The 13,209-nt window shown below is 51.4% G+C and overlaps 1 protein-coding gene across 4 annotated transcripts in view; it reads left to right on the top strand.

Annotated features, from left to right (window-relative positions):
- Positions 1-13,000, top strand: part of LOC117886982 (butyrophilin subfamily 1 member A1-like) — a 38,469-nt gene extending 25,469 nt beyond the window's left edge. For 3 of the 4 annotated variants that reach the window (XM_034789187.1, XM_034789188.1, XM_034789186.1), the window contains 4 exons: positions 909-1,190; positions 2,661-2,777; positions 12,260-12,280; positions 12,384-13,000. In XM_034789187.1, coding sequence (XP_034645078.1) covers positions 909-1,190; positions 2,661-2,777; positions 12,260-12,280; positions 12,384-12,622 — 659 coding nt within the window. In that variant the 3' untranslated portion in view covers positions 12,623-13,000. The remainder of the gene's footprint in view (positions 1-908; positions 1,191-2,660; positions 2,778-12,259; positions 12,281-12,383) is intronic. The other variant, XM_034789185.1, reaches the window with a different exon arrangement.
- Positions 13,001-13,209: the final 209 nt, after the last annotated feature.

The following is a 13,209-nucleotide window of genomic DNA, read 5'->3' on the forward strand; positions in this document are numbered from 1 at the left end:
GTCCCCTGACCACCCCCAGACCTCCCATCCCTAACTGACCCCTGCTGCCCCATCCAACCCCCCCGCTCCTTCCTAACCGCCTCCCCGGGATCCCTGCCCCATCCAACCCCTGTTCCCTGTCCTCTGATGGCCCCAGCCCCTGACCACCACCCCCGAACTCCCCTGCCCTCTCTCCAACCCCCCTCCCTCAGCCCCTTCCCCCCTTACCGCGCTGCCTGGATCACCGGTGGCTGGCAGTGCGGCTGCACCAGGATAGGCAGCCGTGCCGCCCATCTGGAGCCAGCTATGCACTGTGCAGGACAGAGCACGGGTCAGGCCGGGCTCTGCAGCTGCGCTGCCCCAGGAGCTCACAGCCCTGCTGCCCAGAGCATGGCGCCGGCGATGCAGTGAGCTGAGGCTGCGGGGGAGGGGGAACAGTGGGGGAGGGGTCGGGGGCTAGCCTCCCGGGCCAGGAGCTCAGGGGCCGGGCAGAACGGTCCTGCGGACCGGATGTGGCCCGCAGGCCATAGTTTGCCCACCTCTGGTCTATACATACACATGCACTGGTTACAATGAAGTAGTGCAAAACCCTATGTGGACACTATTAAATGGTTTGGAAATGGCTTATATTACTTTAGCTTGAGTCGATTCCTTCTTGATTTAAGAGTGTCCACACAGGGGTTTGCACTGGTTTAAAAAAAAAAAAACACTTTTACGAAACTGGAGCAAGTTTGTGCATAGAACAGCCCTGATATTAAGATTAATTCTATCAAATTGGAATCTGGCCAGTTTAACTAATCAACCACATCCATGGACTCACATTCAATTCTCAGTTTAATAGGAAATGGCTTTTGATAACTGTGTAATAAAACTTTTGGCCATTACTAGGCACTGTAGGATAATCACAAGTTCATTTATTTCTTCTGTAGGTTTGGGCTCTGCTCCTGCCATCTCTGTGGAGGGACATCAGGACGGAGGGATCCGGGTTGTGTGTCAATCAGCCGGATGGTACCCACAGCCCGAGGCTCAGTGGAGAGATCTCCAGGGGCAGATCTTACCATCAGCCTCTGAAAAAATATCCCAAGAACCTAATGACCTGTTTCAAACAGAGATTGCCATTGTTATACCAGAAGAGTCCAATCAGAAAGTGTCCTGCTGTGTCAGGAACCTCCTTCTCAACCAGGAGAGAGAGACAGAGATTTCCATAGCAGGTCAGTACCCGTCTGTGCCGCACATGGATAGATTGAGACGTTGCAGACATGGGCAGAGAGTATTTATCATTGAGTCTCCTGTTTATTGGCCTGAACCTTCAATGTGCTGAGCACGTCTTGTAAAATCCTGAACAACCTCAATTCTCTTTGGATATGTCTACACTGCAATTCAAAACCCGCTGGTGACCCAGGCCAGCTGGTTCAGGCTAAGGGCCTCAGGCTAAGGGCCTGTTAAATTGTGGTATAGATGTCTGAGCTTGGGCTGGACCCTGCTACATGCACTAAAAATTCCATGCTGTGCTTTGATCTACCCCACTTTAAACCGGGAACAGAACAAAGTGAACCAGGGTGCACACAGCCAGTTAGTGCGCAGCAGGCCAGTGCACAGTGGATTTACACCCCAGCCTGCCGCGCACTAACTGCGCCTATAGACGAGCCACCGTAGAGCAAGGTGGGATGAGTTGTCCCTGCTGCCTTAGGGAGACGCCTCCCTGTCTATTCTGGGGTTCTTGTGTATCAAATGAATATTTCATCACTATAATAGTAAGAATGTTGTATTTGTAAAGCACTATTTGTCTGAGGTCTCATAGTGCTGCATTGCTGGTTAGTCTATGATATGACCAGTATTACCTGATTGTTATGTTCACAGCACACACGGAGAGTTAGAAACAAAACATAAACACTCTTCCTGAAAGGCTGCAATGTCACACTGCTTTATTGCTAAGAATCCAGAACTCTAACATGCCACAGCCAAATACAGAGAGAGACAAAGCAGGCTGCTCCCTAAGGCAGAGAGGCAGAACCAAACCTACCCTGCTCTAGGCTGGCTTTTTGCAGACTGACTGCAGAGGACCCAGATGTACAATCCCTACAGAGCCCCTTAGCCTGCAAGTAGGACCAGGAATCCCCTCAGGATTTCAAGTGTCAGCTTGTAATTTTTACACAGTTTTCAATACATCGCACTAATCACTTAGCAAGGACCCTCTAGTCAGCCATTGCTCCAAGGCCCAGGGAAGAGGACTCTGGAGGAATTATTACTCTGAATCTCCAGGCTCAGTTTTGTTTTTATTAAAATCCTGCATTAACATATTTTGGGCCAGATTCTTTCATATGGCTGAGGAGAGTCGGGAGTGTCAGGAAGCTGGTCACAACTCTCTGATTCTAAGGGCTACTCTGCACTGGCTGCAGCTTTGGGACACTTAGCGGCTGAACGTATGTCAGTGGGGGATAGGAGTGGCATAATGGAGCTGCACCCTACCCCCAACATGCCCCCTCCCATTAATTAACCATGTTCAGTAACCAGGCTAAAGGTTGGGCTCTCACTGGTTTAATAATAAAGCACAAAGCAGCCACATGTCCCTGTGTATTTCCCTGTGAGGTTCTTTTAACTAGTCACAGTGTCACCTCTGTCAATTCCTGTCTTCATTCTGCGCGTGTTTGCTCCCAAGTCAATGGCACTTTCTCTTGCAGAGCTGTTTTTCCCGAGGGTCAATCCCTGGATGGTGGCTCTGGGTGTGATCCTGGTTCTCCTGGCTGTTCTCCTTCCCCTGTCCAGTTACTGCTTCTGGAAGCAGCACAGAGCAAAAGGTGAAGTAACAAGAGGCAGGAACTTGGTGAGAGAGAGAGAGAGAGAGAGAGAGAGAGATTAAAAAAAACAACAATGAGGAGTCCTTGTGGCACCTTAGAGACTAACAAATTTATTTGGGCATAAACTTTCATGGGCTAGAACCCACTTCATCAGATACATGGAGTGAAAATACAGTAGCAGGTATAAATACACAGCACAAGAAAAGATGGGAGTTGCCATACCAAGTAGGGGGTCAGTCTAACGAGACAATTCAATTAACACCAGGAGACCAAGGGAGGAAAAATCACTTTTGTGGTGGTAATGAGAGTGGCCCATTTCAAACAGTTGACAAGAAGGTGTGAGTACCAGTAGGGGGAAATTAGTATGGGGGAAATTAGGTTTTGTAATGACCCATCCACTCCCAGTCTTTATTCAGGCCTAATTTGATGGTGTCCAGTTTGCAAACTAATTCCCCTTCTGCAGTTTCACATTGGAGTCTGTTTTTGAAGTTTTTTTGTTGATGAATTGCCACTTTTAGGTCTGTTATTGAGTGACCAGAGAGATTGAAGTGTTCTCTTACTGGTTTTTGAATGTTATAATTCCTGATGTCAGATTTGTGTCCATTTATAAATAAATGAATAAAGATCCCCCTCCTACACCCAAACTCCATCCTGGAACATGCACTCCGAACCTCCTCCTGCACCCCAACCCCCTGTCCCATCCGCAGCCCCACCCCAGGGCCCATACCCCCAGCTGGAGCCCACACCCCAACTCCCTGCCCAGTCCTCAGCCACCTCCTGCACTCCAAACCCCTTTGCCCCAGCCTGGAGCCCTCTCCTGCACCCCAAACCCCTCATCCCAAGCCCACACTTCCAGACAGAGCCCTCACCTCCTCCCACACCTCAACCCCGTGCCTCAACCCGGAGCCCCATCCCACACTCTGAGCCCCTCATTTCTGGCACCTCTCCAGAGCTTGGGGAAGCCCCGAGCCTCCGCGCCCCGCCCCCTGCCTGTAAGGCTGTGTGTGGCCCCCGACTATTTTTTTCTGTGGGTCAGTGGCCCCTGACAGAAAAAAGGTTCCCCACCCCTGCTTTAACAGATACGTTATGTGGGTTGAGTCCATGTTTAGGTGACAGGGATTAATCATTTTGAGTTGTATGTAAAAGTCATGTATGTGCCCAGAGAGAGCTATGTTGGGCACATTTCCAAGCACTGAACAATCAGAACAATTAACTGTCACTATCTTGTTCCCTGGGCCTTTCAGAGAACTCTCCGCACCAGCTGCCCTGGTGAGCTGTGGCTGGGATGCTGTAATAACACAAACACACTCAGGATTTGCACGGCTGGTCTGACACGCTGCTCACACTGGGCACAAGATGCTCTAGCTCAGGCTGTGCTCAGCAGTGATAGTGACCTGAGCATCCCGCTTTGGAAGGGCACCTCCACCCCATTCTTTGCTGGGACACCCACTATTTACCAAGCCCCTAGGGGGAGCTCTTCCCTGTTATCCCTAGGGCCAAGGGGCAGACACTACCCATTTATCCGGCTCTTTGTTTCTCTGTCTCATAACTACAGCGAAGCTGCATTCAACAGTAATAGGAGCTTCACCATACACGTGATGGAATGAAATCCAACCTCTCGCCCTTTTCTCTCTCTATGTTGCACTGACACAGATGAGCTGTGAAGGGGAAGGGGCCTGAGCAGCTCTGTCTAGCAGCCCACATGGGCCAGGCTCATTGCTGGAGACTATAAGACTTGTCCAGTATTTAACAGGATCTCTCACTTGGGATTCCCCCTTCCACGGCCATGTAAAGAGGGAAGGGGCAGGATTTCACCCTAAGTGACCATGTGTGTGTGTGTGTTTGCTCTCCTATCCTGGAGGCATTTCATATCGGGGGAGGGGAGAAAAAGGGATACGTATCTCTTCTCTCCCTTCCTGTTTTAGCATAAAAGTGGTCACTCTGTATTTAGATGGAGGGAATTGAATTCACTGTTCCTCACCCCAGCAATCTTTGATGAGAGCCTTAGCTGTCCCACTGCCTTCTGCCCCAGTATCTGCCATTGCCCCACTGCCGCCCTCCCCAGTATCAGTCCTTGCATCCAGTTGTGAGGGAGAAGCACAGAAGTTGGATGTTTCTGTTAAAATGATCAGCAGTGAGATAATTGCAAATGGCGACAATTAAATTGTCATTGATCAGGCTTTAATGTCAGCATCCCAGCCCCACTCGATAAGTGTGAGCAGCAAACAGCGCTTCCTGCAGACTCAAGCAGATCGCACTGGGCTGGAGCACTGCTTACACCCAGGTCACTTGCTCAGTGCTACCTTCATACCCAGAAAGGCCGGACACCTTTTAATAAATGGAGCGTGAGATTTTCACCCATCCTTCAACCCCTTTATGGTCAGCAAAAGGACCAAAACAGCATAACTGGGCTCCAAGAGGCCTGGATCCAGCTGGGGGAGGATTCGCTCCAGTGCAGGCACAGCAGAGAACAGCTGTGGGCTGCCCTCTGAGGACCCACTTACAAGCCCTATTGTAGGGGTGTAGGGAAGATGGGACTGGGAACAAGAGGCAGGGAGGGGCCACAGTGCACGGTGCTGGAGAGATTCTGGGCCGTGCTGCTGCCCATATGCGCCCAGGGAAAGGCTGCTGTAACTAAAGGCACAAGCTAAGCCAGAAAAACTCACTCTTATTATGGAATAAGTGTATTCATGTGGAGCATTACGCTGGTATAACGTGAGTGGTTTAAATGCCCAACTTATTTTACACTGGTGTAACTTTGCCCTGCAGCAAGCCCTGAGTTACAGCGGGGGCTGCAGACAAGCCCTGAGTTACAGCGGGGGCTGCAGCAAGCCCTGAGTTACAGCGGGGGCGGCTTTCGCATCCAGAGCGCCCGGGATCAGGAGGATACGGGGCAGCGCTTAAAGCTGCCTGAGCCCTCAAGTGCCCTTGGGCTGCAGGTTCTGAGCACAGAATCTCACCCTGAGCGTTTAGATCACATTGAGCAGAGCTCTTCACAGAGGTGTCCGCGGTGCTGCCCAGGTCTTTTTCCTGAGTATTTTAAAGCCAATAACCGGCATGCCTAGGTCTGATTATCTGTGTAATGTGCCTTACCTCACATTGATCAACGCTGAATTTCATCAGCCATCATGTTATCCAAGCTTGGTCCCTCTGAAATAACTCAGACGTCTTTGGTAACCTAAATAATTGTGTGTCATCTGCAAATTTTGCCACTTCAGGGTTATCCTTTGTTCCAAGTCACTGATAAATAGCCCAGGGGTTCTCAAACTTCATTGCACCGCGACCCCCTTCTGACAACAACAATTACTACATGACCCCAGGAGGGGGGATCAAAGCCTGAGCCCACTGAGTGGGGGTGGGGCCAGGCCAAAGCTGAATCCCAAGGGCTTCTGTCCCAGACATGGGGCTTGTAATCTGAGCCCCAGTGCCCAGGGCTGAAGCTCTTGGGCTTCAGCTTCAGCCCCAGGTGGTGGGACTCGGGCTTCAGGCCCAGGCCCCAGCAACTCTAAGGCAGCCCTGGCGACCCCATTAAAACAGGGCCGCAATCCACTTTGGGGTCTTGACCCACAGTTTGAGAACCGCTGAAATAGACTAAACATCAGTCCTAATACCCGACTTTGAGGCACCCCACTGCTAACCTTTTTCCATATGAAAATTGACCATTTATTCCTGCTCTTTGTTTTCTGTCATTAAGCTGGTTTCTGATCCAGGACAATACTTTACCTCTCAGCCCATGATGACTCAGGCTACGTCTGCACTACAGAGCTTCTAACACCACAGCTGTACCAATGCAGCCGAGCCACTGTAAGATCTCCAGTGTAGTCACTCTGTGCTGACTGGAGAGAGTTCTCCCATTGGCATCATGATTCACCTCCAGCGGGCGGTGGTAGCTATGTGGGCAGGAGAGTTTCTCCCACCGACATAGTGCTGTACACACTAACACTTATGTTAGCGTAACTTATGTTGCTCAGGGGGTGGAATATTCACACCTCTGAATGACATAAGTTTTGGAGCCATAAGCGGTAGTGTGGACAGCTTTAGTTTCCTTAAAAACTTTTTGTGAGGAACTTTTTCAAAAACTTTTTGAAAGTCCACATCGGTTATGCCATTGGGTTCTCCTTTGTCCCATACTGTAGTGACATACTCAGTGACATTTTAATAGATGAGTGAGACACAAGCCTAGTCTATTCTAGGAATTGATATTGGTATAGCTACGTTTTTCTGGAGTGTGGATCCACACCCCTGAGAGATGTAGTTTATATTTACCAAGCTAACCCCTGGTGTAGACAGTGCTAGGTCGATGGAAGAATCAACCTAGCTACTGACTCTGGGGGAGGTGGGTTACCTATGACAATGGGAGAATCCCTCTCCTCAGCATAGGGAGTGTTGATGTTGAAGTCCCCCAGCAGCAGTGGTGCAGCTGCACTGCTGTAGGGGTTTAAGTTTTCTTTTCCAGCTGTGCTAGTTGGGTTTGTTCCCATCATTCTCATACAGCTGATTTAGAATTCTGGTTTAGTTCTCGTTTCAGCCAGTTTACCAGGCACTGACATAAGGCTCACTGGGCTGTAACTCTCAGAATTACTCCGGCCAAATTTTTAAAGCTGGGGATAACATTCCCAACCCTCTGAATCTCCGGAAGTGTAGCTGATTTTAATGAGTGATGCGTATTATTGTTAGCAGCTCAGCCATATCGCTCAGACGTCATTTCAGAACTCTTGGGCGTTTGGCACCTGGCAGGGATCTACGCTGCTTTTGGTGGCTGCTGGCTCTTTAACTTATCAGTTCCAATATCTCGTCTTCACACCTCGATCCCTGATATTCATTTCATGACCAGAGCAGCTCCAGGCAGGTCTCTCCCCAACATTCTCTGTGGTGAAAACTGATGCAGAGAAATCAGTCAGTCTCTCAGCATTGTCCTTACCCTCCTCAATTGCTCCCTTTCCCCCCTGGTGATCCAGGGGACCCATCGATTCTCTCACAGGCTTCCTGATTCTGATGGACTGAAATAATTCCCTGGTATATGTTTTATATCTCTGGCTGTTCACTCTGCTAATTCCATTTAGCCTCCTAATTCCCATCATGCACTTCACCTGATGTACTTTATGCTCCTTTCTGCTGGCATCACAGGGTTAATATTTTCCACTTGCTGAGGGATCCCTGTTTGGCTCTAACAACCTCCTGCACCTGGCCAGGTGGGGTTACAATATTCCTCCCCTCGCTAATTCCTTTGCTGCTCAGGAGGTGTCAGGCTCTGGTTGCTGATGTAGCCTCCAGGCTGAGTCTAAGGCCTTGGCTACACTTGCAGATATACAGCGCTGTGAGTTAAACCTGACTTCGTACAGCTGAGTAGGGAAAGCGCTGCAGTCTGTCCACACTGACAGCTGCCCAGCGCACTGTGGTGGCCACATTTGCAGCAATTGCAGTGCTGTTGGGAGCGGTGCATTATGGGCAGCTATCCCACAGAGCACCTTTTCCTATTCTGGCGCCGTGGGTTGTGGGAAGGGGGTGTGGGTGCGGGGGATTCTGGGTCCTGTACCAATGCCCTGTGATGCATCGCTTCGCATCCCAGAAATCCCTTTGTTTCCATCCACCTTTGGCGCCATCTTTCAACAGTTTCTGTGCAACTCGATCTGTCTGCGGGAAATGGAGCCCGAACTGCTGAGGTGTATGCTGACGAGTCTCACCAGCACATCACGTTTGGCTGTCGAACTATTCCTTAAGATCCAAAGTGACAGTGAGAGTGAGAGTGAGGAGTCCAACGATGCTATTGAGCCGCGTAACGCGTACGACACAAAATTGTTTGTGGCATTCACGGACATGCTCAGCACCGTGGAACGCCGCTTTTGGGCTCGGGAAACAATCACCAAGTGGTGGGATCACATCGTCATGGAAGTCTGGGATGACGAGCAGTGGCTGCAGAACTTTCGGATGAGAAAAGCCACTTTCATGGGACTGTGTGAGGAGCTCGCCCCCACCCTGCAGCGCAAGGACACGAGATTGAGAGCTGCCCTGACAGTGGAGAAACGGGTGGCTATTGCAATCTGGAAGCTGGCAACTCCAGACAGCTACCGGTCGGTCGCAAACCAGTTTGGAGTGGGAAAGTCGACCGTTGGAATCGTGTTGATGCAAGTTTGCAAGGCCATTAATCACATCCTACTCAGAAGAACCGTGACTCTGGGTAACGTGCAGGAAATAGTGGATGGCTTTGAACAAATGGAGTTCCCTAACTGTAGAGGGGCGATAGATGGGATGCACATTCCTATTCTGGCACCACCCCACCTAGGATCTGAGTAGTTAATCGGAAGGGGCATTTCTCTATGGTTCTCCAGGCACTTGTGACTCACTGTGGGCATTTCATTGACATTAACACAGGCTGGCCCGGAAAGGTGCATGACGCATGGATCTTTCGGAACACTTGGCTGTTCAGGAAGATGCAGGCCAGGACTTTTTTCCCAGAGCGGAAGATCATGGTAGGGGAAGTTGAAATGCCCATTGTGATCCTTGGAGATCCCGCTTACCCGTTAATGCCTTGGCTCATGAAACCCTACACAGGGAGCCTTGACAGCAGCAAGGAACAGTTCAACTACAGGCTGAGCCGGTGCCGAATGACTGTGGAGTGTGCCTTTGGCCGTTTAAAGGGCTGCTGGCGATCTCTGTATGGGAAGCTGGACTTGGCCGAAAACAGCATCCCCGCGGTTATATCCGCGTGCTGTGCCCTCCATAATATTTGTGAAGGGAAGGGTGAAAGCTTCACGCAGGCATGGACCTCCGAGGTTCAACACCCGGAGGCTGAATTTGCACAGCCAGAGAGCAGGGCTATTACAGGGGCCCAGTGCGGGGCTGCAAGGATTAGGGATGCCTTGAGGGAGCAATTTGAGGCTGAAAACCAGCAGTGATATCTGGTGCCCTGCACGGGAGTGAAGTGCAGTAGTTCCAATCTTTAGGAATCAGTGTCTGCTTAGCAGACAAGCAGACTTGCAGTGCCTGTTTATTTCCTGGGCTAAGGAGTCTTTTACTTTATGCAATAATAAAGAATGTTTTCAAAGCCAAAGAATCCATTTATTGAAAAGAAAAATAAATTATTTATTGAAAAGAAACAAGGGGGTGGAGTGGGGAACAGTACAATCACATATGTCCTGTCTGGTGTGCTGTGCAGTGAGTGCTGCACTTAAGGACAGCTATACTGCATGGTGATGGGGGTTGAGTGCAGAGGGTAAGGGTCGTGGTTTTCAGGGTTGGGTGGTGAAGATACTGGTGTTGGAGGCAGCGGGTGGCGTGAAGAACACGGAAGTTGGGGAAAGTGGGTTGGAGGTGACAGTGGGGCACAATGGAAAGAGTTTTGGGACAAGGGCTGTGGCGGGGGGGTGTTTGCGTTTGCGGTACTGCTCCTCTTTCTGCATGGCTACCAGCTCCTGGATAGCATCTGCTTGGCGCTCCAGGATGCTTATGAGCCTATCAGTGCTTTGCTGCTGGTGCACGGTGCTTTGCCGCTGGTGCGCTGCGTTTTCCTGGCGGATCCTGCTTTCTCTCTCCCTCCAGTCCTGCACTTTCTCATTCTCTTTAATAGATTGCCGCATCACTTCTTGCAGCATGTCTTCTTTGCTTTTTCGCGGTCTCTTCCTGAGTCTTTGCAGTCTCTGAGCAGGCGATAAGAGGGACGGCTGAGGTCTCAAGGTTGATGCAGCTGTATAGGCAAAATGCAACATTTAACAGAGGCACCATTGTTTATACCAGACAGAGTAATGATTCCCCCCGCACTTAAGGAGTAGAAAACACATAGGTCTACACAATAGCATAATTTTCCCATCTGAAACAGAGCACACATATCCCACGGGAGCCTCACAAAGGTGAGTAAGGGGGACTGATTGTTTCAGGGCTGCACTGTCCTCTGGGTTTCTGTGCCTTGGGGAGAGCCAACAGCTTCAGGGGGCACCTACACTGAACACCGTCCCAACATTTTCCACAGGAGTTCGTCCTGGACGATATCTCACTGCTGAGGGTGACCTGGGAAGCAAGGGAGGGTCTTCTACTGCAATGTGGTTTCCGCCCTGGCCCGTATGCAGCTTGCCTGTGTGCAGCAATGGTCCCCCCGCCCCTCGCGGCACAGTGGCACGGACACGTTAGCCTGGCTGGGACAAGGACCACGGCGGCTCTCCCGATAAACCTGCGCAAATGCATTGCACACGTTCTGGACAAGACATTCGAGGAGATTATCGAGGCCGATTACTGCGATGTGCTAAACCACATCAATGCACTATTCCGCATCTAGGCATGCATGCCTAACCCTCCTCTCCCAAAGAGCCCGGACCGAAAAAATTCCTTCCCGAAAAAAAACCGCTTACCGGGAACCTGCTCTTCTGTTTGTGCTCCACCAAGTACCAGCCGCTGCGACTGGCTACCTTCCTCCTGGCTCGAGAAGAGCTCCTGGCTGCATGGCTCCAGGGATTCCGGGGTGTCTCCATCCGGCCCACCACCCTCACTCCCGTTCTCCTCCTCCTCCTCCCCCCCCCCCACCGGCTCTGAAGTGTCCATGGTGGTGCTCGGAGTGGTGGTGGGGTTAATCCCAAGTATCGCATCCAGCTTTTTGTAGAATCAGCAGGTCGCGGGGGGAGAACCCGAGCGGCCGTTTGCATTGCGGGCTTTGCGGTAGGCACTCCTTCACTTTAATCCTGCAGTGCAGGGCGTCCCGATCATGGCCCCTTTCCATCATGTCCTCTGATACCTTCCCGAAGGTATCGTAATTCCTATGGTTGGAGCGCAGCTGGGACTGGACAGCTTCCTCCCACCAAACACTGATGAGGTCCAGCACCTCGCCATTGCTCCATGCTGGGGCTCGCTTGGCGTGTGGAGGCATGGTCACCTGGAAAGATTCGCTGATAGCACTCCACGCCACACCGGGCTGAGCAAACAGGAAGGGGATTTTTAAAATTCCCGGGGAATGTAAAGGGCCGGTCACATGGTTGGTTACCTGAGGCCAGGGCAGTAGAGTTTGAACTGATGACCAGAGTGGCTAGAACAGGCATTGTGGGATACTGCCGAATACTTCTGGAGGCCATTCACAGTGCATTGGGCGGCCACACTGGCGCTGCAGCAGCAGCGCTGCACTCGCTATTCCTCTCAGAGAGGTGGAGTACATGCAGCACTGCAACCACGGAGATACAGCGCTGCAAATGCCTTGCCAGTGTGGACAGGGAGTGAGTTACAGCGCTGGGGGCAGCTTTACAGCGCTGCAACTCGCAAGTGTAGCCAAGGCCTAAGCATTTTAACTTCCTTACTTTAAAGTCTTTTTGACTCACTTCTCTTCTGCAAGATAATGTGATATTAGGGTGACCAGACAGCAAGTGTTAAAAATCGGGATGGGGGTGAGGGGTAATAGGCACCTATATAAGACAAAGCCCCAAATATCAGGACTGTCCCTATAAAATCGGGACATCTGGTCACTTTATTTGATATTGACTCATTTCTCTTTGTTTTATTTTTAGACAAACTCCAGGCTGAGCTCAGTAAGTTCTATTCCCCCCAGTATCACCCTGTGTGACATTGTCTCCTGCTCAGCGTGTCGGTGTTCAGGGGCGTTCTCACCCCTCTGTCTGTGTTTGGTTGCAGGGTGGAGACGCGCCCAGATCTACGCAGGTACTGTACATACCACTGATGTTTTATCCATGGTGAGGCTCCACCTTCCCCTGGGAGCTCTGTGCTCCTTTCCCTGCACAGAGCATTTTCCTATGACATTCAATAGGCTAGAAACAGCAATGTCACTGGGGGCCCATGGAAAGGGGCAGGCGACACCCCAGGTTTATTGCACAGCAGGGACATGCCCCCTTTGGGAAAGGGCTGATTGGTGAGGGAATACTGCCTCCTGGTGTCACCTTTCCAGGGCCTTACCTGGGCTCTGCAGGATGGACATTCTTATCTGGCCATCATTTGCACTGAACTGCTCAGCTCCCTTCCCAGCAGCAGGGTTTCTATGCTCAGACCAAGCTTTAGCCCACAATTACCTTCTAGCATAACAGGCCCAGACAGGAGCTGTTCAGTGTCCCCCTGGATTTCGGGGGAGGGAGGCCCTGTCCCCACTGCAAGGGCAGACACGGTTTTATAACCAGCTTGTGACACTCCCCTGACCCAATTGCAACAAATTGTGCCCATGCGGCAGCTTTTCTGCCTCACAGCCGTGGCTGAGCTGTGTGTGTGCAGGGCCGGTGCGACCACTAGCGAACTAGGCGACCGCCTAGGGCGCCAAGTGGTTGGGGGCACCAAAAAGCGCGCTCAGGGGAGGCGGTGGAGTGGAGGTGAGCTGGGGCAGGAGGGCGCAGGGAGGGCTGCCCGCAGCAAGTAACTGGGGCAGGGAAACCGCTCTCCGCCCCAGCTCACCTCCGCTCCGCCTTCTCCCCTGAGCACGCCGCCCCCACTCTAATTCTCCTCCCCTCCCAGG

This window comes from Trachemys scripta, chromosome 14, assembly GCF_013100865.1.
Source record: "Trachemys scripta elegans isolate TJP31775 chromosome 14, CAS_Tse_1.0, whole genome shotgun sequence".
In the NCBI taxonomy this organism is placed as follows: Eukaryota; Metazoa; Chordata; order Testudines; family Emydidae; genus Trachemys; species Trachemys scripta.